The sequence below is a fragment of the Cibotium barometz genome, chromosome 57 (assembly GCF_041138505.1).
Source record: "Cibotium barometz isolate CiBa-2024 chromosome 57, ASM4113850v1, whole genome shotgun sequence".
Taxonomy (NCBI): Eukaryota; Viridiplantae; Streptophyta; class Polypodiopsida; order Cyatheales; family Cibotiaceae; genus Cibotium; species Cibotium barometz.
The window spans coordinates 11,867,367-11,894,908 of NC_141102.1; the positions used below are offsets into that span (position 1 = coordinate 11,867,367).

The window sequence follows — 27,542 nt, forward strand, 5'->3', positions numbered from 1 at the left end:
TATCACCTTGTCGGCTTGCCCATTGACTAAGGTTCCTTTATTGATGTATTGGCATATTCATAGAACCTTGACAGTATATGCATTATTATTGGACATTATCCATAGTTCTTATATCTTCATGCCATTATTTGGTACTGGTGCTGAATCCATTAAGCCTCCTTTAGCTCCAAATTAGCCTTCTACTGTGCTGCTACGAGCGACAAACAACCAATTCAATAGCCCAACTTTCCAATATTGCTCCAAATTAGCCATACTTTGATCAAGATGCCATGGGTGATGCATTAATTGAAGAGGATGCAACCATTTGTGATTCACAAAGTTCCCCGCATGGCGACAGCAAGCTAACTACCCTTATGTCAAGTCGACACACACTGACTCTCGACATGCATCTCATTTTGTTGATACAGTCCTTGTTGCTTCCACATTAAATGAGGAACCACTTTCTCCTTTTGATGCATTGGAGGATAATAATTGGGTTGATTTGCTCATGACTATTCAGCTTTCATAAACTTTATAGCATGCATTTGATGTTATAGACATGGGGCTTTTTGCATTAGTATTTGGGTATCCAATTTAAACTTCAACTTTATACCAGTTGAGAACGGCATCATGCTATCACTTGAGGACTCTTCAAAGCCTTCTGATGTAGCCACTTATCAGTAGGTTGTCAGATGCCTTATGTATCTATGCACTACCCATCTTGACATTCAGTATGTAGTGTCATAGTAAAACAAATTTATGCATTGCCCTGGCACTCAGCAATGGCCAGCAATGAAGTGTCTTTTGTTACCTTCAAGGCACTTAGGACTTTGCATTGTTTTACAGCAATGCATCTTCTTTATGCTTGGCTGCCTACACTAACAGTGAACTGGGCAAGATATTATGATACTAGGGTGTCAACCAATTGGTAACTGTTTCCTTTTTGGCAGTTCATGTATTTCATGGCTCAACAAGAAGCAGCCAACAATGGCCACTTCTAGTTGTGAGGCAAGTATAGGGCACAATTCACAACAAATGTGGAGTGTGTATAATTCCGCCGTCTTTTGGGAGATCTTGGTATTAGACAGCCATCTTCTACCACCATTTTCACTTACAGCCAGAGTGCATTAGCAATCACGCAAAATCTAGTTCTTCATGCGCAGGCACAACACACTGAGGTGCATTATCATTATGTCAAGAAAGGCTCCATGTAGGAGAGATTACCTTGACTTATGTGCCTACACAGGCCAATGTGGCACATGGGTTTACCAAGTCCCTTTCTTGGGAAAAGTTTGAGGCTTTCCACAAGGCTTTAAACTTATTACCCTGCCGGGGTAGTCTTCTACACCCCGTACACGTTCACACCATTCATTTCAAGGAGTTTGTTAGCCTTGGAAGTCCTGGTGTGAACAACCCTACACACAGGCACTTTTTACCCTATGCTGGTAGGGGTTTTTTTCCCATGTGTACACACTCTAGTGTGTTAGTCACGTTAACCCTAGGGCTAGGGCTACTAGTACTTTATACTCCACACATTTATCATTATTGTATCGAGTATTTACAACCATCACATTTTGTCTCTCTCACTCTCTAAGCTTGATCGATTGTGTGTGACTATGTGTGCGTGTGTGTGTGTGTGCAGAGCATCTACTCCCTCATCCAACAAATACTACGCAGATGCTACACTATTTTTATTTTATAAGACACTAGAATGACGTAACATGATTCGGTCTAGATAGTACTTGAGTTCAAATTAGCTTATATGAGTTCAATAAGTGGATTTAGCTCTTTCTAGTATTTAAGCCAAGTCACTTCTAAATAGAGTAAGAAACATAAGATTTAGGTGACGGAGAGAGAGAGAGAGAGAGAGAGAGAGAGAGAGAGATTTTATAAATGTCTACTAAAGACCCAATAAATCTATAAGGCCAAAAAGTGCCTACATATGTTCCATTTATAAAGAGGAAATAGAAAAACATGGAAACAACAAAAGAGGAAACCAATTATTAATGTCTACTAAAGACCCAATGAGTCTATGAGACCAAAAAGTACTACATATTTTCCACGTGTAAAGAGGAAATCATAAGCATGGAAACAACAGTGCTAAAGAAAAGAAAATCACTCATGTACTATGTGGGTCTCATATGCAACAAATAAATGAGGTTCATCATGTGTCATTCTCCTCTAAAATATCAAGTTTCAACATTGAGTTTGCCGATAGTCTCTTGAAATAAATTTCCATATCTTCATAGTTGAATTTTGGAAGCGAACACAATGAAGTTTGTGTTTCAAAGCATAATGAAGATCCAAGGGTTTTCTCAAAGTAGAAGCATTCAACAACATGCAATGTCATCAAGGCATTCTTAATGACTAGCAAGGTCCCCATGGGCATGTTTCTCTTCACCTTCTAGATTTCAAATACACATGGCCATAAATGTTTTGCACAAAATCTTGTGTAATTGGACTTCCTAGATCACAATGATTCCACATTTTTAGATCATTCCCTTTGTGTTTCTTTGTGCACCTTTAAAAAAGGTGTACTAGTGAAACCATGCTTTACAATATACATCCCTACCATCCTCTAACATCATCCTCAAGATGTGGCACATGTAATGTCTCCCTATAAACTTATTGTTAGGTCCTGTTAACAATCCTAAAATGGGATTGATCACGGTGATAGACACAAGATTAAGCATAGATTAAGGTGGGTTATACCACACTAAGAACTCCATAAGTGAGAGAGAGAGATTGCACACTCAACACTCAATTCTATTGCATTTCATATCACAATGAACCATACAATGATATAGGCTCTCTAGCCTTATCCCACTTTACATGTCATCATCCATGTGGCAACTCTTTTTCCACTCTTTTGGTCAACACTCACACACCATTCAATATTACATGTGGCATTCTTATCTTGCCACAATATCTTGCACCTTTAGGGTGCTTTCCCACATACACACAACACCACGATTACATCTCTCAACACCCCCTCTTAATCGAGGTGTTTCACAACTCACCCGTCATCCATTACCCATATCAATGTAGCATTGCACAAACGCAATCGCTACTTCTCAACACTCCCCCTCAATGATACATTGGAGTGTCCATCAACCAAACATGTGTGCGCCTGTCTACCATCTTAGACACCTAGTCCATTTTAAGCCGACTTGCTCACAGCGGAACCACTGAGTCCGATTTGAACATGAAAGTTCGGGTGGGAACCAACCCATGCATGCACCTCACACGTGCATCGCTCATGCACACATCACACGACAACCATTTCGAGCTTTTAGGTGAGTTCAGGCAGGGCCACCCTCATACCAATGGGTGAATACAAAAAAATTCCGTTTTGAGCAAGCAGGCTCGGGTACGGTTACCCCTAAGGACCCGCATATGGAAGTTATCCGAAGCTTCACATTGGTAGACCAACATTTTGCCTGATTATTTAGGGCACTTCCAACCTTGCGTGTGTGAACACATCTAGTGAGAAATAATGTCTCATTTTTTGTTGTTTATGAACAAGGCTAGAAGAAGGCTGCAATGCGCAGTGCAATACAGACCACACGGGCCCCTCTTCTGCGCACTGTGCAGCACTACAGCCATCTTCTTCTTCACCCGGCTGCACGTCTCTTGCGTGCTACCTCTCTGTGTTTTCTGTAGCTTAACTCTTCTTAGATTCATTTTCCCATGATGGTTTTGCTTTCTCCATATCTACATTCTGAGCTCGCTGCTCAAAGTGAGGTTTGCTTCCTTAATTTTTTACTGCGAGCGACTGTGAGCTCTTATCGCCCTTCCTAGGTGATTTGGGGCTTCTGCCAGCGACTGTTTAGGTGCGCTCTCTTTGCCTTGTGCTCTGCAAACAACGAGCGACTGTTGGTGGCTGCACGATGTTTGCCTGGAGGTGTGGTGCCAGCTTTGTTTGCTTAGTGTCAAGCCTGGATCCCACGTGTTCTTCTCTTCCTCAACGTGCTACAGTGTTCGCTCATTTCTTTTCCTTTGTTGTTCATGTGTCTCTCTTCCTTTGTGTGCTTCTCGAGCTCAATATCCAAAACTTTCAAGCCTGGCTCTTCTCTTTGCTGCCTCTACTTGACTTGTGCAGCTCTTCTTTCCTTGGCTGCTATTGTTTTGTCTCAGCTGCAACAATGGCTTCCAATTTATCTGCACCTTTGCTTTTGCTACAAATTCTTTACCTCCACACTACAAGAACTTGGCTATGCTAGCTCTTTGCCATTCTAAGGTCCAAGTTCCCCATTTGATATTGATTTTCTTTGCTGCAACATCTCTATAGTAGTTCAATGTGACCACCAATGGGCCACTACTACGAGCTCCCAATGAGCTCTGATGTGCATGTCTTGTTTGTTGCATGTAGAAATCTTGAAGGGTGCTTCAAACAAGCTTCTTGTTGCAAGAAGCCCATGGTGCCAAATGCTTTTGTGAAAGCCCCATGACTTCCACCATCATCGCCCATCTTCCACATGAGTGAACTCCATGAGCAATGCCCTTCAACCATGCTCCATTATGAGCTACAAACCAGCCCATCACAGCTTGACATCCATTTGCAACTCTCTTGGGCAGCTTCTTTGATGTTTGATGAAGACTCCATAGCCTTCATAATGCTGAAATCTCCATTTTCAGCTTCCATGATGATGAGCAGGCTTTCCATGTTGCAAAAATCCTCTCAAATCCTCACAAATGCAAATCCAAATGATAATATGAGTGTGCATAATTTTTTTTTCATAATAACTGAAAATAATGCTTAATCAAAGAACTCATAACCAAGAAAAACTATACATAAATAATCACCATGACCAAGAGCCCACCCAAGCTCTGATACCATGTTAACAATCCTAAAATGGGATTAATCATGGTGATAGACACAAGCTTAAGCATAGATTAAGGTGGATTATACCACACTAAGAACTCCATAAGTGAGAGAGAGAGAGATTGCACACTCAACACTCAATTCTATTGCATTTCATATCACAATGAACCATACAATGATATAGGCTCTCTAGCCTTATCCCACTTTACATGTCATCATCCATGTGGCAACTCCTTTTCCACTCTTTTGGTCAACACTCACACACCATTCAATATTACATGTGGCATTCTTATCTTGCCACAATATCTTGCACCTTTAGGGTGCTTTCCCACATACACACAACACCACGATTACATCTCTCAACAGGTCCTACATACATTATCACTAGTAGTCTATTTGAAAATCCAAAATAATTTTACAATGAGCTATTTGGCAACACTAACCTTACCATATCGTCCAACAATGGTTACAAGTTGCATTACCTCTTGTACCTCTCTAATACAAAGTACATTGTTCATGTTTTCTATACCTTTCATGTTTTACATGATCTGTCATTAAAACTTCTAAAGTGCTAAGTGAGAACATTCATTTCAACGAGAGCAAGGGTGAGATGAGAGTGTGAGAGTAAAAATGACTAGTTTAGGCTTGGCAACCTAGGCGAAAAGTCACATGGTGATCTCGTGAACCCTGCCCCTATCTCTCACCAAGATTCTTGGTTAAGAGGAAGGTGGATAGCTCGTATTGACCTTGTTAAGCTTTGAGTGATAGTCAACATCAAGGCAAAGTCAAAGACAAACCGAGATAACCCGAGAGGATTTAGGGAATTATCAAGGGAGAGGAGAGAATTCTGCGTCCACAACTACCACCTTCGACAAACTACTGCAAGTGGTATGGCTATGCATGCTATAAAATATAAAAGAGGTTTCATTATCTCTTAAGGAAGGAGTTTTGGGCCCCTCATGCAAGTGATGCATTACTAGATCAAAGATGTTACCTCCTTGAGTTCCATTGCTACAAAAATGCCTTTATTAAGGCCACACATAGGGAGACATGATCAGCAAGGAGACATTTATCAATGATTTCTTTGGGTATCACCAGGTTACCCAAGCAGATACTCAACCCAAACAAAAAGACCATGGATGAGATACGCAAGCTTTCCATAAGAGTGTCGGTGACACTAGGACTTTGGATCCACTAGTGCTTCGCACGTATGAATTCATCAGAGATCAAGATGTAGTGTTAATTAGGTTTTTTAAAAAACTCAAAGACAATCGAAGTTTTTTTTGTTTATGTTTCCACACTTGGTGGGACCTTTAAACTCAACATCATTATAAATTACATAGGTCATAAATAGAGTAGTACTTATGTGAGAGAGATGCATTGGTTTGGCATCCACTCCAATTTAGGTATTTTTTGCAAGGTAATGTGCCAATAATGCAATACAAAGTGCATCTAAAAACAAGTTATTGGATCTGACATAAAGGTGACATTCCAACTGCAGAATACAATGAAAAGGCTTCTAAGAGGAAAACCTACTTTGGTTCCAATGTTTAAACACATCAAGGATCACTTGCAAGGTACATATGGAATCCTAACTGCAATATTGGGCTAAGTACGAAGGAACACCAATGGCCCCAACGAACTGATTATTGGGAAAAGTTTAAACTAAGTACGAAGGAACACCAATGGCTCGAGCGGGTTGATTATTACTAAGTGATGAAATTAATAATTATATAAAGGATTTCACAAAAATCAATATTGGTATGCAAGTGAAAAACTTGATGATGCATTATTGGAGTGTAAGAGTTCGATGATCATTATTGTTGCCCTTTAGGCCAAAGGAGGCATTTAATTTCAATTCATAGGTGGTGTTTTTTTTTGAAGGGTGATATTTGGACTAGAACTTTTTACCTAAAGTTTGGAAGAAGCCTTTCTTTTGAAGGGCAAAATTTTTTGGTGCCCTTATCTAAAGTGTAAAAAGTCCCAAGAAGGGTTGCACGTTCTTCAAAATTGAGGGTAAGACCTTTAGGAGATGAAAAGAACAGCGACTTTGTGCATGTATGGAAGGCAACTAGAACCTACGTTCTAGGAGTTGCACAGATTGACATGGACAAGTATATTTTGTTTTTCGAGCCGGGGTCTAACATGGCCTTAGAGTGCCGCCCATTGACAAGTATATGTACTTTGAAAACTATCAAAAAAAGGAATGTTACAATATTGGGCGGGAGTCCTTGCCACCACCATTAGCCATTGTTTTTTTCCTTTTGAGGGGATGTAGCTGAGGTAGAAGTTACACCGCTCACACACACAACCCTACGATGTCAGGGCTTGAACCCATGACCTCTTGGTTAGGGTGGGTCGTGAATGAGCTAAACCTCTCGGGCTGACATTTACTCGTTTTTTTAACATCGAAACGATTCAAAAAGAGTAGAAAGGGGACCAGAAAGAGGAAGCTTGCTGGGGCAATACACAGAAAGGATCAGGTTTGATTTTTGACGGCGGGCACCCTTGGCCTTCAGAATTGACGGGTGTTTGGTGAAATACAGCAAGGTTTTTTTGTGTGGTAGTGTAATTTGTGAGGTTTTTTTTGTGCTGTAGGAGGGGCATTTTAAAATATTGTGAAAGTGTGTGCGAGTACTGTTGGATAGGAACGAATCGTAGTAGCCGAGATGGCACATGTTAGAGGTGCGGGTGGTTGCGCGACCGTGTGTGCAGATTGTTTATTTGTCATGGCTTGTGTGTGAATCCATATGCAACTTTAAGAGAGAGGTGGGGGCAAAAGACAAACTTTAAAAATTTACACGTATGTATCAAAAGTGATGGCGGAGCAGCTGCTGATTACATAATAAAATAAACTGCTTTCCGTCTATTATTTATTTATTTATTTATTGTGGACAGGCATTTTTGAACGCCTTTTAAAAATTTAAATGGCAAGTTCGTTCCCAACGGCTGCAATTTTGCTACTTAATTGAAAACTGTATTTATTAAATAACTTAGTATAATAAATAATATGTATACCATGAATTATACTTTTTACTTAAATATAGAAAAAGATATATCCCCTGTATCTATAAAAATTTCGATATTTATTATAATAAATGATATATGTATGTTCGTTAAAAAAAACCATTTTAGGAAAATATGAGTTTCTATAAAAAAAACAAAAAACAAAAAAACATGGCAAAGGCGAGAAATTTAGTTTTTTTTTAGAAACTTTTTTTTTTTGGGGTGGTGGGTGCTTTTATTATTCTGTCTCTCTCTCACCCAGCACACAGCTGCTTTTTTTGTTGCTGGCTATGGCGTGCAAGGAGAACGAAAAAACATCTTCTTCTTCACTTCAATAAATGGGCTGAGCATCATAGTCTCCTCAATCCAATCTTTACAGGTCTCGCCCTCTTCTTATCAAGTCACAGAATCTGCTTCTGCTGCAGCAGTCGCCATTTCTCCCATCGCTGTTCAGACTAGCAGGAGCCCTAACTCTCTGTGTAAATGGTAGCTGCAGAAGGAAACCGTAAGCTCCTGTTTAGAGGGCAGCAGAAATTTTGACTTTTTTGTGGGGAGGAGGGCTGCAGAAACTCTTTAGCTTCTTCTTCTTCTTTTGAGCTTCTTCCCCGCCATAGCCATGAAGGGCTACACAGTGCAGGTGAACAATGTCTCCTCGCGAGCGACAGTCCGAGATCTTCAGAACTTCTTTTCCTTTTCTGGGCGGATCGCCCACATAGATCTGAGAAGGTACAGATCTAGCCCACAATTTTCTGTGTTTTCTCAGCTTTCTCTGCGTTTCTGGTTTCTTCCCTGGCTTTTGGGAAACCCACATTGCACCGTTTTTTAGTTTTTCTGTGTTTTGTGGGACTCTTCTCTGTTTATTGCAGTGATGGCCATTGGTCTCAAGTGGCTCTTGTCACCTTCAAAGAAGCAGAGGCCCTTGACACAGCAGTGCTCCTCTCTGTAAGTTCCTCCACCCACAGATCTATGCAAAACTGGCTTTCTACAGCATCTTGGGTTTTTGCTTCTCTCAATTGTATTACTGTCACATACAGTCTTCTGTTTACATCCTTGCTCACACTTCTGTTGTTTAGATCCTTTTCAAGATGTACTATTCAGTGTTCTTTCACAGCCGAGGCCCCAAGGAGCCACCCCATACATCCTTACTCAGATCCATTGCTTGCTTCAATTGCACATAAACCTTCATCCTCTCATATGAATGGGGTGTCTTAAACCAGCCTTCATTGCTGGATCTGAGCCCTTATCTAGCCAATTCACATACATGTGGGCATTGTATTGCCAGGGTGCCACTATCGTCGATCAACCAGTGAGTGTTGTGTCTCTAGAAGATGTGGATCAGGAAGTCGGATGGGAGGAACAAGCTGTGCAGCCTGTGGTAAGCTTGAATCTCCCTACATACATCAGTCTTAGCATCCTCTTGACCTTCTTCGAGCGCTACAAATGATGTTTGTAATGTTGTCTTTCCCAGATTCACCAACCAAAGCCTGGTGAAGCAATCACTAGGGCTCAGGACATGGTGACCAACATGTTGTCCAGGGGGTATGTTCTGGGTAAAGATGCACTGAGCAGGGCAAAGACTTTTGATGACAGGCATCAGTTCACCACAAATGCGACATCCAGGGTTGCTTCTTTCAAGAAGAGGATCGGGTTGGCAGAGAAATTCAATGCTGGGGCATCTGCAATAAACGTCCACGTGCAGTCTGTGAATGACAAGTACCACATCACCGAGCGGACCATGTCGGCCTATGTGTATGCACAGCAAGGGGCAAAGAGTGCAGGCACTGCCATTGTCAACAACAAGCTGGTGCAATCTGGGAGCATGTGGGTAAGTGGTGCTTTCTATCGAGTCGCAAAGGCGGCAGGTGATGTGACTTACAGCTTCAGAGAGAGAATTGGCTCATCGGATTCACCCAAGCCCAGAGCAGCAGCCTGATGTGGGCTGTGCTATGTTGCAAATGCACATGAATGTTCTGTAACATATCTGCAATGGCAGCATGAAAATGGACGGTTGTTACCTATTTAATGATCATAGTTACTACCCTGTAATGTACTTGATCAGAATCAATAGAATTGGCAAAGATGTGGGCAGTGTAAAGCTTTTAGGACAGGATGCAAAGCAAACATCAGCCGGCGAAAATCCATCATGCTGTATTCTGTTCTCAGGGCTAGGTCAGTGTTGCCTCATATTCTACTGATTCAAATAATAGTCAGCCCTCTTGACCTGTAAATGGGATTTTTTGATTTTTTTAGCTACTATTTTTTAAGGATGTGATCTCACACCTCTTAAGGTGGGAGGTGACAATCTCTTCCAAGACTAGCATTCATTCTGTACTGGACAGCAGCTCATTAAATTGGGCACATTGAAGTTTCATTTATTGTTTTTGTACAGGAATTATATGCTGTGAATGTGATCTTTATTTGATCTTATAATAATTAGTTTCAGTAGGTTTTAGACTGTTTTAGGAAAGTCTTATCTATAAGTCTACAAATTGGCTAGCCAATGAGGTGATAGGTCAAGTGGTGAACGTGGTTGCCCACGACCAAGATGTCTTGGGTTCAAAACTCCCAACTCCCCTTGGTGCTCCCTCGACGATATCGCTTAGCAGCGGACAATTAAGGTCCTATCTTTTAACTGAAATCTGTCTCACCAACTCCTTTGTTTGCAATTGAAATCTTTTAATTCACTACAGAAAACCAACAGAGAACCTACTATTCTATAATTTGGCTGGTATGTTTTGTCTCACCCAATTCCTTTGTTTGCAATTGAGATTCTTGGCCACAAAAGAACCACCACACAGAAGGAGGAGGCATGCAACACAGAGAAGGCGGCGGCATTTAACCATGTGTCTCCTATGAACTCGGCGGTTGTGATCAAATTTACAGAGGATCAGGTCTGTCAAGGATATTGTCACCTATCGAATCGGCTGCAGGAGAGTTGCTCTGTTCTTGGTGGGCGCAGCTGATGGCAGAGTCGGCGAGCATTGTGAGGAGCAATCTGCGAGCTGGGTGGGCTGGGAAGTGTTTTGAAGTCGTCGGTAAGGGAGTTGAAAAGCGACGACGCTGAAATCTGATGAGGAGTGAGTGTTGCGGAGGCGGGTCAAATCGCTTCCTAATGTCGGCGCCGGAATGGAGAGGGCGCCGCCGCCGGATACCACAAGCCAGGCAGGCGAAGAGGGTCGGGCAATAGTGGTGGGGGGAGGAGGTGGCGTCCAAGGCGCTGCTCAGCCTAGCTCCGCCCCTCATGTGTAACAACCAGGCTGGGTCACTTTTCAAAATGATAGGTTAAGTCGAAATAATGTTCGTTTTTTTTTAACAATTTATTTTATTTGGAATGACCAAAATGATAGCCAAATTTTCTTGGGTAGAAGCTTGTGCATATGACGTGTTCTCAATCAATAAAGCACATAAATATATGCTTGGAGAAGTGAATGGTGTAAGGGGACCTTTATATGATGGACAAAAAGGCCATTAGGTTTAGTTCAAGAGATCAATTTTAACGAGTGCACATCAATTAGCCAAACATGTCTAGAATTTAGCGCTAAAAACTACAGCTCCTCCTTCTTCACATATACAAAGTGTGGAGCATGTAGACCCTTATGTGGACCATGTACATGATAAAAAGAGTACAAAAAGGTATTCAAAACAAGACAAAGGAGACTCAATATGAAAGTCCATCATTGGGACTTCAAGAATCATATGGCAAGATGAGGGAAACATCACCAAGGGCATCCACCAAGGGTAAGGCTCTTGATAAGTTTTTGCAAAACGTTCATTAAAAAGGGAAAACATACATATGAATACAGGAATTTTGGATCTAGTCCCTCAATTGGTGAACCTGACGTGAATAGAACCCAAAATGGCAAATGATGAAGTCAATGGCATGATCACCTCCATCATGGGAGCATCTCCATGAAGAAAAGACAACGAGGATAATAAATCGGTAATCAAGTTGCACACATCACGCATATTTAAATTTTATATCATATGTCTAAAAGCAAGTTTTGTCCTCACAAGCTTATTCCATAAGAAACTTTGTAAATCAAAAGATAGAGTTATTTTATCTATGTTTCATAGGAGAGATATACTCACATCAATTGTATATAAGCTAGAGAGATAGGAAACTTTATTTTCTTACATGGTGATTAAGAGAGTAGGTGAGAGGATTGCCATAAGGGGAATTGATTCTATTGTTTTTTTGGAAAAAGAAGAAAGTCTTGCTTTTTTCTTTCCATAAATAAAATAGGGCTCTTGTTTAATTGAGAGAGTGAGTTGTGTAAGGTGGTCTTAAGGGACAAAAAATAAACAAATAAAATCATCATATTTATATGAAGTAGAGAAAGAGGGGAATGATTCACGGAGCCTTTGTGCAGTCACCACAAAATCAGTTAGAACTTGCTAATTTCTTAGGGAGGGTTGCCTATTTCATGGTTCTTTGGAAGGAGCATCAAAGGCACCATTATACGATCTTAGCATCCTTTTTTGCAACAAAAAGTTTTTATATGGGAACCAATTCAAGAACAAGCTTTTCAAACCCTTGTTAATACCTTCTTCTCCCACAATGTTCCGACCTCGACAACCCTTTCCACATGATCAACCATTCAAACCTCAGTGTCAGCTCTCCATCAACATAGTTATGGACCATAAATTTCAATATCATCAAAGGTTGGTTCTTTTTTTTTTTGGTGCACCAAGGATGGCTAAAGTAATGCAATATCCTAAACCACTTATCCTTCCCAATTCAGAGAGTAGAATATCGCTTGGGATATCACCATCCTGATTTTATTGATGATTGAATGGTCCTTGCATTGCACTTTGATGGGGCTTACATGACGGAAGGGGGTGTTAGGGTAGTTCTTACATCTCCAAAGGTGAACTATTCACTTTTGGAGCTTCAAAATCCTCTCGAACTTACAACCAAGTAGAATACCAAGATTTTATCTTTGGTCTAGAGAAAGCCAAGGATTTAGAAATTAACAGAAATAAAAGTATTTGGTGATTCAGAGTTAATTTGCAGAAGAATAAAAGGGGAGTGGAAAGTATTTGGTGATTCACAACTAATTTGCAGAAAAATAAAAGGGGAGTGGTAAGAAGCTCATCTCTTGGATTTCATCAACAAGAAGCTTCAGGGCTCACCCACATCACTTTGAATCCGTATACGTCAATCATATTCCCCATGGTGAAAATCATCAAGTAGATCAGTTAGCCGCAAAAGTGCTTTCTTATTGCAATCATCAAATCAACATCATCTAGAGGTCAACATTGGAAGATATCACTGGAGACTAGAGGAGATTGAAGAAGCTAAAGGAAACACACAAGCTTTGCATTGGTGGTGGCACTTCTCTTGGGAATAATGTTTTCCATCCTCAACAATCTAATGAGAAGAAGAGCATAACAACAACCTTGACAATACTCTACCATCAAGTTATTTTCATAAGACTGTGTAATGTTTTGGGGGGATCAAGGAAGGATATGGCCAAGATCTTGAGAAGTACCACCTAGTATGAAGGGCTAAATGAAGAGGGCAAGGGAACACTTTAACTAGGAGGTTTGTTAGAGAATTTCAAATTGTGGAAGATTATGATGATATGAAACGAATGAAGTGGTCAATTTGAAACCATTTGTGGGAGAAAAAGTGGTCTACCTTGACTAGACTACCACTCTTTTGAAGAGGTTAACGAAAGCCTTTGCAATACATGATATAGTGGAACCATTGGTAAAGAAAAGCTTCATAAATGGCCTCTCAAATCACATAAATGCTTCATAAATGGCCTCTCAAATCACATAAAGAGGAGATTAAAGTTTAAAGATCCATTGAATCTAGATACTACCAAGGTTTATTAAGCACTTAGATGGAAAAAGGTGCTAGAAGATGATCCAAAAGCTTCAGTAGTGGAGTTATTGTCATTCTCCAATCCTCTAGAAATATTGACCTCCTCATGTAACTTTCAAGCTCCTACAACTTTTCCAAATAATTTAGGCAATCTTCCTATCCCTCAAACTTTTCCAACCCATGAAATACCACCCCAACCCTTTGCTCTAGAAGAACAAGTAGACATGCTTGCTTCTAAATTTGAGTAGCTATCTATCCGGCTCCTTGAGACACAACACAGAGGAGGGGAAAAGAAGAGGTTTTCCAAGGGAAAGATCTTGTATAACTTGTTGTCAATGTGGGGAGAAAGGGCATTATAGGATAGCGTGTACAAAAAGGGACCCACATGTATGCCATATTGGGTTTAGATGACTCCTTATCGGATCTAGAATGATCTGAGGCTAGGTAGTGAAACCTCACCACCTAGGAGGAGGGGAAGACCAAGGAAGTTAGAAAGGAAGGAGCCTAGTAGAGGTATTCCTTTAGAGACTCTAGAGCCAGTGGTCTTACCTCTAGAGATTGAAATGAAATATAATAGCAAAGAAATTGAGAAGGGAGAAAGTAGTAAAAGCCATAGAAAACCTAGGAAGCATATTTATCTGATAGGGAAAGGGGAACACATTATTCCATTGTGAAATATCTAAAAAAATTACATGGTATTTATAACCCTACCCTAGCTACTAGCACTCAGCCCACTAATAAGGAAAGAAATATCTTTGAGTGTGTCACTCAGGATACACAAGAAAAAGAAAACCTTCCTTGGCTTGATTTAAGAAGTTAAGATGCTCTCATCAGATGTGGGCCATTTTTCTAACATTATATGTTAAAATTGAAGGGATAAGAATTAAGGGTGCTTATGTGGATGGTGGAGCTTCATGCAATGTGATTTTTACCTATGTATATTATAAAATGGAAAACACCAGTAAGAATCAGAGTGGTTGATGGCCGTCAGATTTCTCCAAGGGGTGTGGTTGAAGAAGTTCCAATTAATAGTGTCGGGTGTAACTAAGGATGTGGATTTTCATGTTGTTGATCTAAGAGAGGCTATAGACTCCATTGATCTTGGGAAGACTATGTTATAGAAGATCAGTGGTGTAGCAAGTTTCTGGGAAATTGGGTATCAGGCCCTAGGTGATTCAATTCCAGTGCAAACAGGAGAGCTAGAGAAACAAGGGAGGAAGAACTTGTTCACATGAGGATGAAGATTTCGACCACATGTCTCAAGAAAGTGGTTTTAGTGATGTTGCACATTCAAAGGTATATACAATTGGTATAGAGGATCTAATTAGTCTCACGAAAAGTTATTTTAGTGATGCTGCATATGCAGAGGTATATACAATTGGTTTAGAGGGTCCAATTAGTCATGAAAATATAAATCCTCTCTCACCTTCATAAAGCAACCTCATGCTTGACAAAAATTTAACCAAGGAAGAATCCTATGAGTATGAGGATATGCTAGCAAGGTTCCCACAAATGTTGTTTGCCACTTCTTATGAAGAAATCAAGCAAGTTCATGGTGTACAACACAAGATAGAACTAGAAGAGGGTTTCAAAGCAGTGGTTCAGAAGCCAAGATGGTTGAAGTATCTTTAAACTTAAGCGTTACAAGAGGAGGTGGCAAAAATTATTAGGGCACAGTTCATTATTCTTATAGGAAGCTCCCAATGGGTATTTCCCATAGCGGGGTGACACCAAAGAAAGTTGGGTATCTCCTATAGTGGTTACAGAAAAGAAAGTTCCCAATGGGCATCTCCTAGAGTGGTTACACCAAAGAGAAATGGTAAATGGAGGGTTTGCATAGATTACAAGAAACCTACTAAATGGAGGGCTGGATCATTACCCTATTCATTTTCAACATGTGATCTTGGATCTGATGGATAATATTCAAGATACTACCAAGTGTATTATACTTGGAGTGCCCACTCATCTTGATCATAGCTAGCTAATGCCTTTTTTTTAGCACTTGGTGCTGATGCATCGGCCTCAAACATGCTAGATTCTTTCTTATCCTTCTCTTTTTCAAGACTTTTTCTACACTCATTTATGTAGTGCCTTGGCTTCTGAAAATAATTACATTTGCCCTTCTTCTTGGTCTTCTCACTGTCACCCTTGTCTACATCTTGTAGTTGTCCCACCTTTGGCCTTGCACTGCCCCACTGGGGATGCCTTGCCTTAACCTTGCGCAGCTAAATCCTAATCCCCAATCCTCATTCCCGACATGTTTGTTCGGGAATGCTCCTGTTGTGTGCAGGAGCAAAGACACAAGCTCATCAAAAGAAAAGGCATTTTCATTGCCTTTTATGAGTAACCGAAGTGTAGTAGCAAAGCCTTGATATGAGTTAGGCAATGCACTGAGCATGATAGTGACAAGTGAATTGTCTGGAATAAGCTCATCAATGTTGGCAACAAGCTGTTCTTGAAGGACTTTCCTCTTTGTGAGGTACTCGTCCTCCATACAGTCACCCTCATCCATATTCAAAATACCACAAAAGCCTCCTTGCACACCTGATATAGTGTTGCAAGGGCATCCCATGCTAACTTATAGCAGTGATACATGAATGAATGTGTGGTATGATGCTCCTCTTCACACTGAGAGAGCAACAACAAGGGCATGTGCCTGCGCATCTCTAGAATCCCATCATCTTTGATCTGTAGTAGTTAGTGTGGGTGCTTATATGATTGAAGTGATTGTAATACCTCCTATAGAGGTAGTAGGAGAAAGCTATTGCATTGCATGAAAATACATCAGCTGAGCTAGCATAAATTTCAAAAAAAGGTAATCCTCTATCCCCACTCCTTTCAGTAAATTTGTAGGTTTTCGAAGAGCTACTTGTAGTGCTACACATTACATTTTCAGTAGTAAACACACTTGCAATATTTTTGGGGTTTTGCATCTTTTGCATTCGGTTGGGTATAGAGAGTGCATTTGTAGATAGTATGGCTAGCAGTGATGTGTTTGGGATGCTTAGTGCCAAAGATAAGCTTGACCGGACTAACTATCCATTGTGGGACGATGAGTAGCTAAAAGACTCTTGCATGCACCCCTATGATTGGTTCAACTATGCATCACAATCAAGGCCTCCCAAATGACCAGCATGGCCCACGTGTAGGATGAGAGAAGCCACAAAGTTTTTTGGGTACTTGATAAAAAACTGAGCTACTCCATTTGGCTTGCTGCACAGAAGAATAGATCCCCAGATGTAGAGAAGCCAATGCTTTGATATACCAAATGTAGGACTAGAAGGTGCAACCAAGTACAAGAAAACATACACGCACACAAAGAGTAAGCCATAGGCACACAACTCAATGTAAGCCGCCATAGGCAAATAACTCAATGTAAGCCATAGGCACATAACTCAATGTAAGCCATAGGCAAATAACTCAATGTAATAGATAATGTGCAAAGTACAAATAATATGTGAACCTTATATATAAAGAGAGATCCGTCTTTAGTAAATGAGGGAAAAAACAAGTTGGCATGTACCATATTGAAGATGCCTTGAGGTATGTATTAGCCCAATCGTTTATCGACGGTATACATAGTTCTTTAAAGTGAAATATAGAGAGAAAGTGCCTCCATCAAACGTACACTTGAATCCCTTTCTTTTAGAATATTCCCATTTTTCATTGACAATACGAAAGGAAATGTCCTGATAGGGTGGTCCAGCATGGAAATAAATCAAGCAAGTTCCTCCATTACTAGATTCTCCATCTTCTTGGACATGGTAAGTAGGAGTCTTTGTTTTGTCAATCAGGTCATGGTAGAAGATGGTAAATTTGTATCCTTGCACACTTTTAGGTGGAGGTGTGTCATGATCATAGTGCAATCTGTTATACTTGTTCCACTTGTATCCCTTCTGTACATGGACCAAATACTTGGGCTTCCGTGGGCTATGATGTTCATGCCCACCACTAGCATTGCTACATACAACCACAGAATTGTGACAGCAGATGGGGTATGGTGCTTCAAGTCCCAATGCTTGCCATGTGTTGAGGTGCATTGGCATGAGTTCCCCATGTAATTTGTTGAGATATGCTTTGGCATGATGAAAGGTCTCACAAGAGGAGCCAAAAACAGCTACCATACAAGCCCAAAACTCTGTGTGCTCGAAATCGGCTTCTAATTGCGCCTCCATGTCGTCTCGGAGCTCTTGGATCTGGGCGGAAGAGAGGAGGCGCTGGAACGTCTCGTATGGCGGCTCTTCTCTTGTTCCGAAGGGCACGGCATCCCATGCAGGTGGTGATGAAGGGTCGAGGTACTGCAACAGCACGTCAATGGGCTGCGCACGACCTTCTTTTAGGCGTATCGTCGCTCGCGTTTTGCACAGTGCGAGGAAGAAAGCTCTCTCTTTCTTCTCTGTTTCCTCAGACTCCGCCCTTGCACGTTCCCTTGCGAGCATCGCCATCTCCTCCGCTCGCCGAGCCTTAGCCATCGCTCTCGCTTCCCTCGCCGCTTTCAACTTCTCGAGCTCCTCCACTAGCGCCTTCTTTCTTGACACACTGTCTTTCGAGCATTCATTCTTCTTCTTCTTCCACACGAAGGTGTCGGTACCTCTGTGGTTGCTCTTCATTATGCTGCCGGTACCTTGCTGGTTGATGCCGCCGCCTCACGGGTGTCCGTTTTTATTTAAACTTGCTTTTTTAATAAGCTTTTCTTGTGCTTTTTTTAATGCTTTCTAATGTGTTTTTTTCTAGTGTGGCTTTTAACAGCTTTTAACAACTTGTGTTTTCGTGCACGAGTCAGCATGGAGCCCTACCACTACACCCAATACAGATGCTTCTACCAATGGTCTATCGTTGGATTTTTTCTAGCCCAAACTGGCCCTGGCCCCACTATCACACATTAGGGACATAGCAGTGTTTTTATAACGTTTTCGGAAAAAAAATGTCGGGGCTATTAATGTTGCCGAGCATCACAATGTTTTTTCACTACTAAAAACGCTGTTGAGCAGCGCTTTTTTGGTGCTCAGCAGCGTTCCTAGTAACGAGAAAACGTTGTAATGGCATATAAATCCAAGAAATTGTCACATTGACATGCACATTGTTGTGACCACGTGTCTTGTTATAGCTATAAAACATATAATAGGTATTGTAAAATAATGAATTATACTATAAATGATACATAAAATATGATATTGAAATTTAAGTACTATTCTCCATACTTGAAATATACTAGAGTACATAAGAAGTCTAACATCGACATCCACCAAAAAAGTTATTTAGCTGCTAGTGACATAGAGATCAAAAGTTTTTGTTTTTCTTTGGAGTGATAACATGTTAGTGATAAAACCATCATGCTTATCTAGCCACTATGTGTTGGGTAAAGGAGGAAAAGATAAACTGTGAAGTAATTATCACAACATTAGATTCTCTTTAAAAATCATTGAAGTATATGACAAAACATTGAAAACATTTCTAACTTTCGAGGGGAAGGCACAACGATATAATTGCATATAATGTCATTATAAAGAGTGAGAGAGACAAAGACAGTATATATATAAAAAACATTAAAATTATAAACTATTCAAATACTTAAAAAACCTTCTAGCACCAATGGTCCCTTTTGAGCTATGAAATCTGAGCTAGTTATTTTTTCTTGCCTTAAATGGCATATAAATCCAAGAAATTGACATGCACATGTTTGTGACCACATGTTTGAGCTATGAAATCTGAGCTAGTTATTTTTTCTTGCCTTAAATGGCATATAAATCCAAGAAATTGACATGCACATGTTTGTGACCACATGTCTTGTTATAGGTATAAAACATATAATAGGTATTGTAAAATAGTGAATTATACTATAAGTGAGACATAAAATATGATATTAAAATTTAAGTACTATTCTCCATACTTGAAATATACTAGAGCACATAAGAAGTCCAACATCGACATCCACCAAAAAAGATACTTAGCTGCTAGTGACATAGAGATCAAAAGTTTTTTTTTCCTTTGGAGTGTTAACACATTAGAGATGAAACCATCATGCTTATCTAGCTACTATGTGTTGGGTAGAGGAGGAAAAGATAATCTGTGAAGCAATTATCATAACACTAAATCCTCTTTAAAAAATCATGATCGAAGTATATGAAAAAACATTGAAAACATTTCTGACTTTGAGGAGAAGGCACAACGATATAATTGCATATAATGTCATTATATAAGAGCACCAACAAAATGAAACTCATAATTCTCAACCATAGTTCATCCTAAAGAAACATGATGAGCTAAATGTGAGTAAAGTCGAGTGACATGTGTAGAGAGGAGAGAGATCGGGGAGTTAAGTGTGAGTAAAGTCGAGTGCCGTGTGCGGCCATGATTGTGGGTGAGTGGGGCTTTGCCTCAAATGTGTGAGTGCATGGCTCCGTAACTTGTGGGGGGTGATGGATTGCATGCATGGTGGGTGATTGGACTCAACGTCCAGAGAAACATGTTGGGGGTTGGGGGGACTGGGGAAACGAATGCGCCGAAGAGATGAAGAGATTGTGAGAGACAGAGGATAAGGAAGGAGATCATAAGAAGACTTTTCCGGAGCGGGTAATAGATAGGATAATTGCTCAAGCTCAAAGGCCTCAAACTAGGAGTGGGTAATTGCTCAAAGGCCTCAAACTAGGAGTGGAAAGGTATGTCTATAAGTCTCACGACCTGAGTTGGTGAGGAGCCAAGTCGGGTTATTTTCTCTATGTAGTGCAATTATATTTTTCTCTGGTAAACCCTTGTCTAAAGATGATATCGCTAGATGAGGTATTTCATGGTAGGGTTGTCTCTCAAGTATTCTATTTAGGTGAGGGGTTCTTTAATATTCTCTTTACTAAGGCTCAAGCTATTTTTGAGTTGTTTGCAAGAGCACCTCTGTTTATGGATCATAAACTGATGCATGCGATCCCCTTCAACCCTTTTTTTGATGTTAATAAAAGTCTTTCTAAGGCCTACCCTATATGGACTGAGGTGGTAGGCTTACCTCCTTGGCTCCAACTAGCACTGAGTGAGATAGCTAGTGCGATTGGCCCTGTTTTGTATCAGCCAAAAGAGGATGCGAGATACCATCATGCTAATAATGTGTGTATTTCATGGAACATAGCAATAGAGCCTCCCAAGAATGTTGAAGTAGATTTAGGTGAGCTAGGTAAACTAGAGCTAATGGCTGAAATTCGGGCCTTTCGCTGGAGCATGCTTTATATGTGGTGGGTTTGGGCATATAGCAAGGAACTATGTAAAGGGGGTACATTTTAAATCAGAGGATGTAACTAAGGATAAGAATTAGACTAGGATATAGACTATGACGATTGAAAAGGAGGTGTCTATAAATAGTGGGGAAGAGGATAAAGGAAAAGGGACTCTGGGGAATGATGGGGTTTCAGTAGAGATGGAGGTTGGAGAAAGGTGAAAGGAAAAATAGCCTCCAATGGTACACTTGGTGCATAAAACAATGCATAATCCATAGTGGCCCTCAAATACCAAAGTATGCGTCGCACACTATCAAGATGTGGTTTGCATGGAACTTGCATAAACTAGCTCTCTAAGCTAACAGTGAGTGTAACTCAAATCTGGCCTGCTAATCATGACATAGATCAAACTTCCCACAATCTTCTTGTACATAGTGGGATCCTCCAACACATAACCTGCATCCACACTAAGCTTGCCATTTTGATCTAATGGCACTGAGATTGACTTACAATTAGCCATCCCATACTTGAACAACATTGTTGAGATATCGAGCTCATCTAGTGAGGTGGTGGACACTGATGACCCGCCTAGGGATAGGCCCGACACTTACACCACTGGTATGGTTGGTGAGATCATGGGTGATATGCGGCCAATGGGATGACAGGCTGTGTGACAGCCATTCTAGAGACTGGCATAGTTATAGCGCTAGCTCATTTAGTTGGGTTCACACTATAAAGAACCCTAGTATGTATTTGGTTAAGTACCTTTTCATATTGTGTGTACTCTTATCTTTGTATATGGTGTGTTGAGTGTTGTGTGAAGAAGAAGAAGATTTTTAACCTCTCACCTTGTGTGTTCTCTTTTAGGGTTTTGTGAGTGTGTGTGTGCTTACAAGAGCTCAAGCTCTCTTCTCCCCTGCATCTTTTCATGGTATCAAAGCCTGATTCATGCTAAGGGCTGAGCTGCAAGCAAGAGAAGCACACAGGAAGTGGTACGAAGGTAAGAGCTTCATCTACTCTTTCCTATTTGTGTTGGCGACTACACCCTTGTCGGGAACTCTACGGGAGGCACCGACAAACGATCTCTGATTGAGGAGCTTTCTTTGTGGGAGGAGTAAAGCTATAGGGCAACTATAGGGTCCTATAATAGAACAAACTTTTTCTTGCCGAAAATGCGTTTCGGGGCGCGTTAGGACCTCCGTTTTTCAAAAAGCATGCGATTTCAAGCACTGTGGGTAAGTCATCATTTCTATGCAGAACTCTGTTTTAAGAACTGCGGGAAGACATATTGGTTGTGCAAAAATTATGTGCTGCAAGGAGGTCAACAGTTGCCATTGGGTGTATGTATGCACATTGAGGTCACTGGTTGTGGCATTTGAGTGTAGTACAGTACCGCTGCAGAAAATACAGCAATTTATGCAGGACAAACCATAGTGCTGTTTCTGGTAAATTTGTGTGTCTGGCAAGATGTCAAATGATGGCATAAACAAGATGTCAAATGATGGCATAAACAAGATTGTTGCTGAGAAGCTTGATAAGAACAACTTCGATGCTTGGAGATTCAGGTTGACAAATTTCCTGATGGGAAAGGGTTACTGGGACTACATAGAAGGTGAGCATGAAGAGGCACCGGCGGAGATACCGGAGATCAATCCAACTACTCCAGATGTGAAAGAGTTCAAGGATTGGAACCAAGGAGCCAGAAAAGTTATGTATTGGCTCTCTATTAGTATACAAGACACCATGATTGGGCACATACAGGATGCCAAGTCCCCCAAGGAGGCATGGGACACCTTGGTAAAACTCTATGAAACGAATACCAAGGCACGAAAGATACAGTTGAAGAATGAACTTCATACTATAGAGAAAAAGAGTATGTCTGTGAATGACTATGCATTGAAGATCAAGGGTATTGTGGAATCCCTTGCATCTATTGGTGTTTCAGAGTGTAGATGATGAAAATAAGGTGGAAGTCTGTCCACGTGGTCTCGGGCCACAATACAAGGCGTTTAAGACGTCTATTCAAACTCGGAAAAATATTCCTAATTTCACAGATTTGGTGTCTATTTTGATTATAGAAGAGAAGAGCTTGGGTGAAGACCAACAGTCTTCACAAAACATAAACAGTTCAGAGCAACAGGCCTTTTACACAAGTTTAGGAAGAGGACGAGGTAGAGGAGGCCATGGACGCAGCCAAGGAGGTGGCCGAACAGGTAATCATAATTATGGCCAGCAACAACAACAACAACAGTCCCAGAATTCACAACAATAACAACACGCAGGTGGAAGAGGCCAATTCAGAGGCAGGGGGAGTCAAAGAGGTCATGGAAATTGGCAAAGGTAATATAATGATACACGTGGATGCTTTTATTGTGGTAAGCCTGGACATGTGCAGGCAGATTATTTAATAAGAAGCAGACTGACATGCAAAATGGATAATTGCAGCAAAACAACTATGCATCCTTGAGCAGAAACAATGAGGATAATGAATGGTTGTTTGTTATGCAGCATGTCGTTAATGCCATGTCTGAAAATGTTGAAGCAGCACATAAAGATAATGTATGATACATTGATTCAGGTGCTTCGAACCACATGACAAGTCATGGGGAGTGGTTCAAGGAGATGAAAAACCTTGAAAGACCAGGTTTTGTGGAAACAGGGGATGACAGTGCTCATCCAATTGCCCATGTTGGAGATGTGCCATTGTCTATGCAGGATGGCAAAGTGAAGTACCTTGCAGATGTACTTCATGTTCCAAAAATAACAAAGAATCTGGTTTCAGTTGGCCAAATGATTGAGTAGGGTTTGCAGGTTTGGTTTAACCCTGATGGTTGTTCTGTTGAAGACTTTAAACACAAGTGGTGCAGGTTGGTTGCAAAAGGCAACAGAGTGGGCAGAATGTTTACATTGAATGTAAACATGCCTGAAGTGAGTGCTGTGATGTTTGCAAATGGTTCAAGAATTGTTGCGGACACAGACATTTGGCATAAAAGAATTGGACATGTGAATGTGTAGAGAATGAAGTCTATACAGACTAAAGGAATTGTGACAGGGCTGCCAAAGTTTAAAGTTGAAGGTATGCAAAAAATATGTGAAGCATGCCGATTTGGAAAGCAAACAAAGCATGTATTTCCACGTGACAGAAATGTGAGCAGAAATGCACTAGATGTTGTGCATTCAGATGTATGGGGTCCTACGAAGACCATGTCTATGGGAGGCTGCAGGTATTATGTGACATTTATTGATGACTACACAAGGAAAGTGTGGGTATACTTCATGAAGGAGAAGGGTGAGGTGTTCACTCATTTTCAGAAGTTCATAGTTATGGTTGAAAAGCAAATAGGGAAATATGTAAAGTGCCTAAGGTCAGATGGAGGGGGAGAGTACTTCTCCAATGAGTTCTCTGAATTTTTGAAGAAGAATGGTATTTAGAGCAGTTTACATGCAGATACACTCCGCAGCAAAATCGAGTTACTGAGTGGAAAAACAAGCACATTGCTGAGATTGCGCGAGCATTGATGGGAGAGAAGAATATGCCGCATAGCTATTGGACTGAGGCTGTTTCTATAGCATTTTACATCATGAACAGGACTCCAACTGCAGCCATACATGATGTAACTCGAGGAGAGGTTTACTAGCAGAAAACCTGATTTGTCTCATCTGAAAGTCTTTGGATGCATTGCATATGTGTGTTTATTGGGTATTCCCCTGAGCAAAAGGGATACAGGTGTTATAACCCTGCTACACGTGAGTTGAGGGTAAGCAGGGATGTTGTTTTTGATGAGATGAGCTGCTGAAAAAGAAGCTGTTGGGGCTGATGTGAGTGGAAATGTGGTTGCACACAATGCAAGTCAGCAATCATAGTCTTTGAGTGGACCAGGAGAGTCCAGGAGATGTGGTTGCACACAATGCAAGTCAGCAATCATAGTCTTTGAGTGGACCAGGAGAGTCCTCATCTAGTGGTCCAGTTGAGTCCTCATCTAGTGGTCCAGTTGATAGACCATGGAGTGGCAGGCTGCGTCATAATACCAGTCCTGCAAATGAAATTAGTACATCACATAAAGGCAAAGAGAAAGTGATTGAGCCCCTTAGTATGCCTGACATTTTTGCAGGGCATTCTCATGTTGATGGAGACTCTAGTGGCTCAGAGATGAGCCTTGATGAGGATCTTGGGATACCAGCTAAGAGAACACTTGGTGTAAAGAAGGCTATGGAAGCCATGAATGCAAAGCTACGAAGATTTGGGAGAGTGAAGAATCCTGTGCAAAGGTCTACCTATGATGGTTATGTGGCACATCACTATGCATACATGGCAAAAGTTGTACAGGTTGTAGTGCCCACATGCATTGATGAGGCTGTTGGAAATGTGTGTTGGGAGAAAGCTATGGATGAGGGATGCACTATATGGAAATGAGACTTGGTATTTAGTGCAATTGCCTGAAGGCAAGAAAGCCATTGGATGCAAGTGGGTATACAAAGTAAAACATAACAGTGATGGAAGCATAAGCAGGTACAAGGCTAGATTGGTAGCCAAGGATATGCGCAGACGTATGGCATTGATTATGAGGAAACTTTCAGCCCAGTTGCCAAGATGGCAATAGTGAGAGTTGTGATAGCAGTGGCTATATCAAAGCAATGGTATTTACATCAGATGGATGTAAAGAATGCATTCTTGCATGGGGATTTGTAGGAAGAGGTGTATATGTTGCAGCCACCTGGTTATGAGGATGTGAGTCACCCCGAGCATGTTTTGCAGGTTGAAGAAAGCATGGTCTGACAAGATTTCTGAATATCTTGTCACTTTTGGCTTTCATGTAGCCAATTCAGATTTCTCGCTGTGTGTGAGACACAGTGATAGAGGGGTTGTGCTTGTTGTCATCTATGTAGATGACCTGATCATTACGGGGGACCATGATGCAGAGATCTTTGATGTAAAGATCTTGCTTAGACAGAAGTTTGAGATGAAGGATCTGGGGGAGCTCAGATATTTCTTGGGCATTGAGGTGATTAGGTCACCACATGGTATTGGATTACTGCAGAGACAGTATGGAGCTTGGACATGTTGTCAAGGGTTGGTATGACAGGCTGTAAGCCTATCTCAGTGCAATTGGATCAGAATGGCAAGCTGAGTGCAGATTCAGGAGAGATTTTGGAGGATCCTACTATGTATAGGTGCATAGTAGGAAGCTTGATCTACATGATGATCACCAGGCCAGATTTGAGCTATGTTGTTGGGTTGGTGAGTCAGTTTATGCAGGTTCCTCGGAAGCCGCATTTGGATGCATTGAGATGCATACTGAGGTATGTGAGGCCTACTTTTGCATTGTGGACTATTTTATGAAACTGGGACAGAGATATGTGTACATGGGTACACAGATGCTGATTGGTGGGCTGGTAGTATCTCAGATAGAAGATCTACTAGTGGCTTCATGTTTTCTTTGGGGAGTGCTGCTGTGACTTGGAGCAACAAGAAGTAGCCTATGGTTGCTCTATCCAGTACACAGAGGCCGAGTACAGAGGTGCTGCTATGGCAGCATGTGAGGTAGCTTGGTTGAGAAAGCTACTTACAGATTTGGGTCTATCAGTGGATAGACAAGTTGTCATTTTCTGTGACAACATTAGTGGCGCCAGAATATGACAACTTGTCTATCAGTGGATAGACAAGTTGTCATTTTTTGTGACAACATTAGCAGTATACAGTTAGCCACCAGGAACCCAGTTTTTCATGCTCGCACAAAGCATATAGAGGTCCACTACACATATAGAGGTCCACTACCATTTTGTCAGAGAGAAGGTTTTGGCAGGAGACGTTGACCTTGTTTATGTCAGCACATAGGATCAAGTCGCTGACATCTTCACCAAAGCATTGGGTACAGAGAAGCTCCACAGATTCAGGGCTTTGCTTGTTGTACATGAGATGGAGTTGAGCTCGAGGGGGAGTGTTGAGATATCGAGCGCATCTACTGAGGCGGTGGACACTGATGACCTGCCTGGGGGATAGGCCCCACACTTACACCACTGGCATGGTTGGTGAGATCATGGGTGATATGCGGCCAGTGGGATGACAAGCTGTGTGACAGCCATTCTAGAGACGCATAGTTATAGCACCAGCTCATTTAATTGGGTTCACACTATAGAGAACCCTAGTATATATTTGGTTGAGTACCTTTTCATATTGTGTGTACTCTTATCTTTGTATATGGTGTGTTGAGTGTTGTTGTGTGAAGAAGAAGAAGATTTTCAGCCTCTCACCTTATGTGTTCTCTTTTAGGGTTTTGTAAGTGTGTGTATGCTTGCAAGAGCTCAAGCTCTCTTCTCCCCTACATCTTTTCAAACATGTCCAATACATAATGTCTCTGTGATAGCCAAATACCCTCAGGTGTGAAAATGTCCTCATTCCCAAAAAGTAGCACAGATCTCCCAAATCCTTCATCTCAAACTTCCTTTTGAGAAGACTTTTCACATGCTCAATCTCATCAAAGTTGTCACCCCCCCAACAATAAGATCATCTACATAGATGGTGATGATCACAATACCCTTATCACTCTTGCACACATACAAAGAGTGATCTACATTTGTCATATGAAAACCAATAGTGACAAGATACTCAGCAAGATACTCAGCAATCTTGTCATGCCATGCTCGTGACAAGATATGAAAACCAATAGTGACAAGATACTCAGCAATCTTGTCATACCAT

The 27,542-nt window shown here is 41.1% G+C and overlaps 1 protein-coding gene across 1 annotated transcript; it reads left to right on the top strand.

Annotated features, from left to right (window-relative positions):
- The first annotated feature begins 8,213 nt into the window (after positions 1-8,213).
- On the top strand, positions 8,214-10,202 carry LOC147606427 (binding partner of ACD11 1-like). Its single transcript, XM_086792082.1, has 4 exons — positions 8,214-8,536; positions 8,677-8,752; positions 9,093-9,185; positions 9,279-10,202. The coding sequence occupies exons 1-4, from the start codon at positions 8,427-8,429 to the stop codon at positions 9,741-9,743; spliced, it is 744 nt and encodes a 247-aa protein (XP_086648208.1). The 5' UTR covers positions 8,214-8,426; the 3' UTR covers positions 9,744-10,202.
- The last annotated feature ends 17,340 nt before the right edge of the window (positions 10,203-27,542 follow it).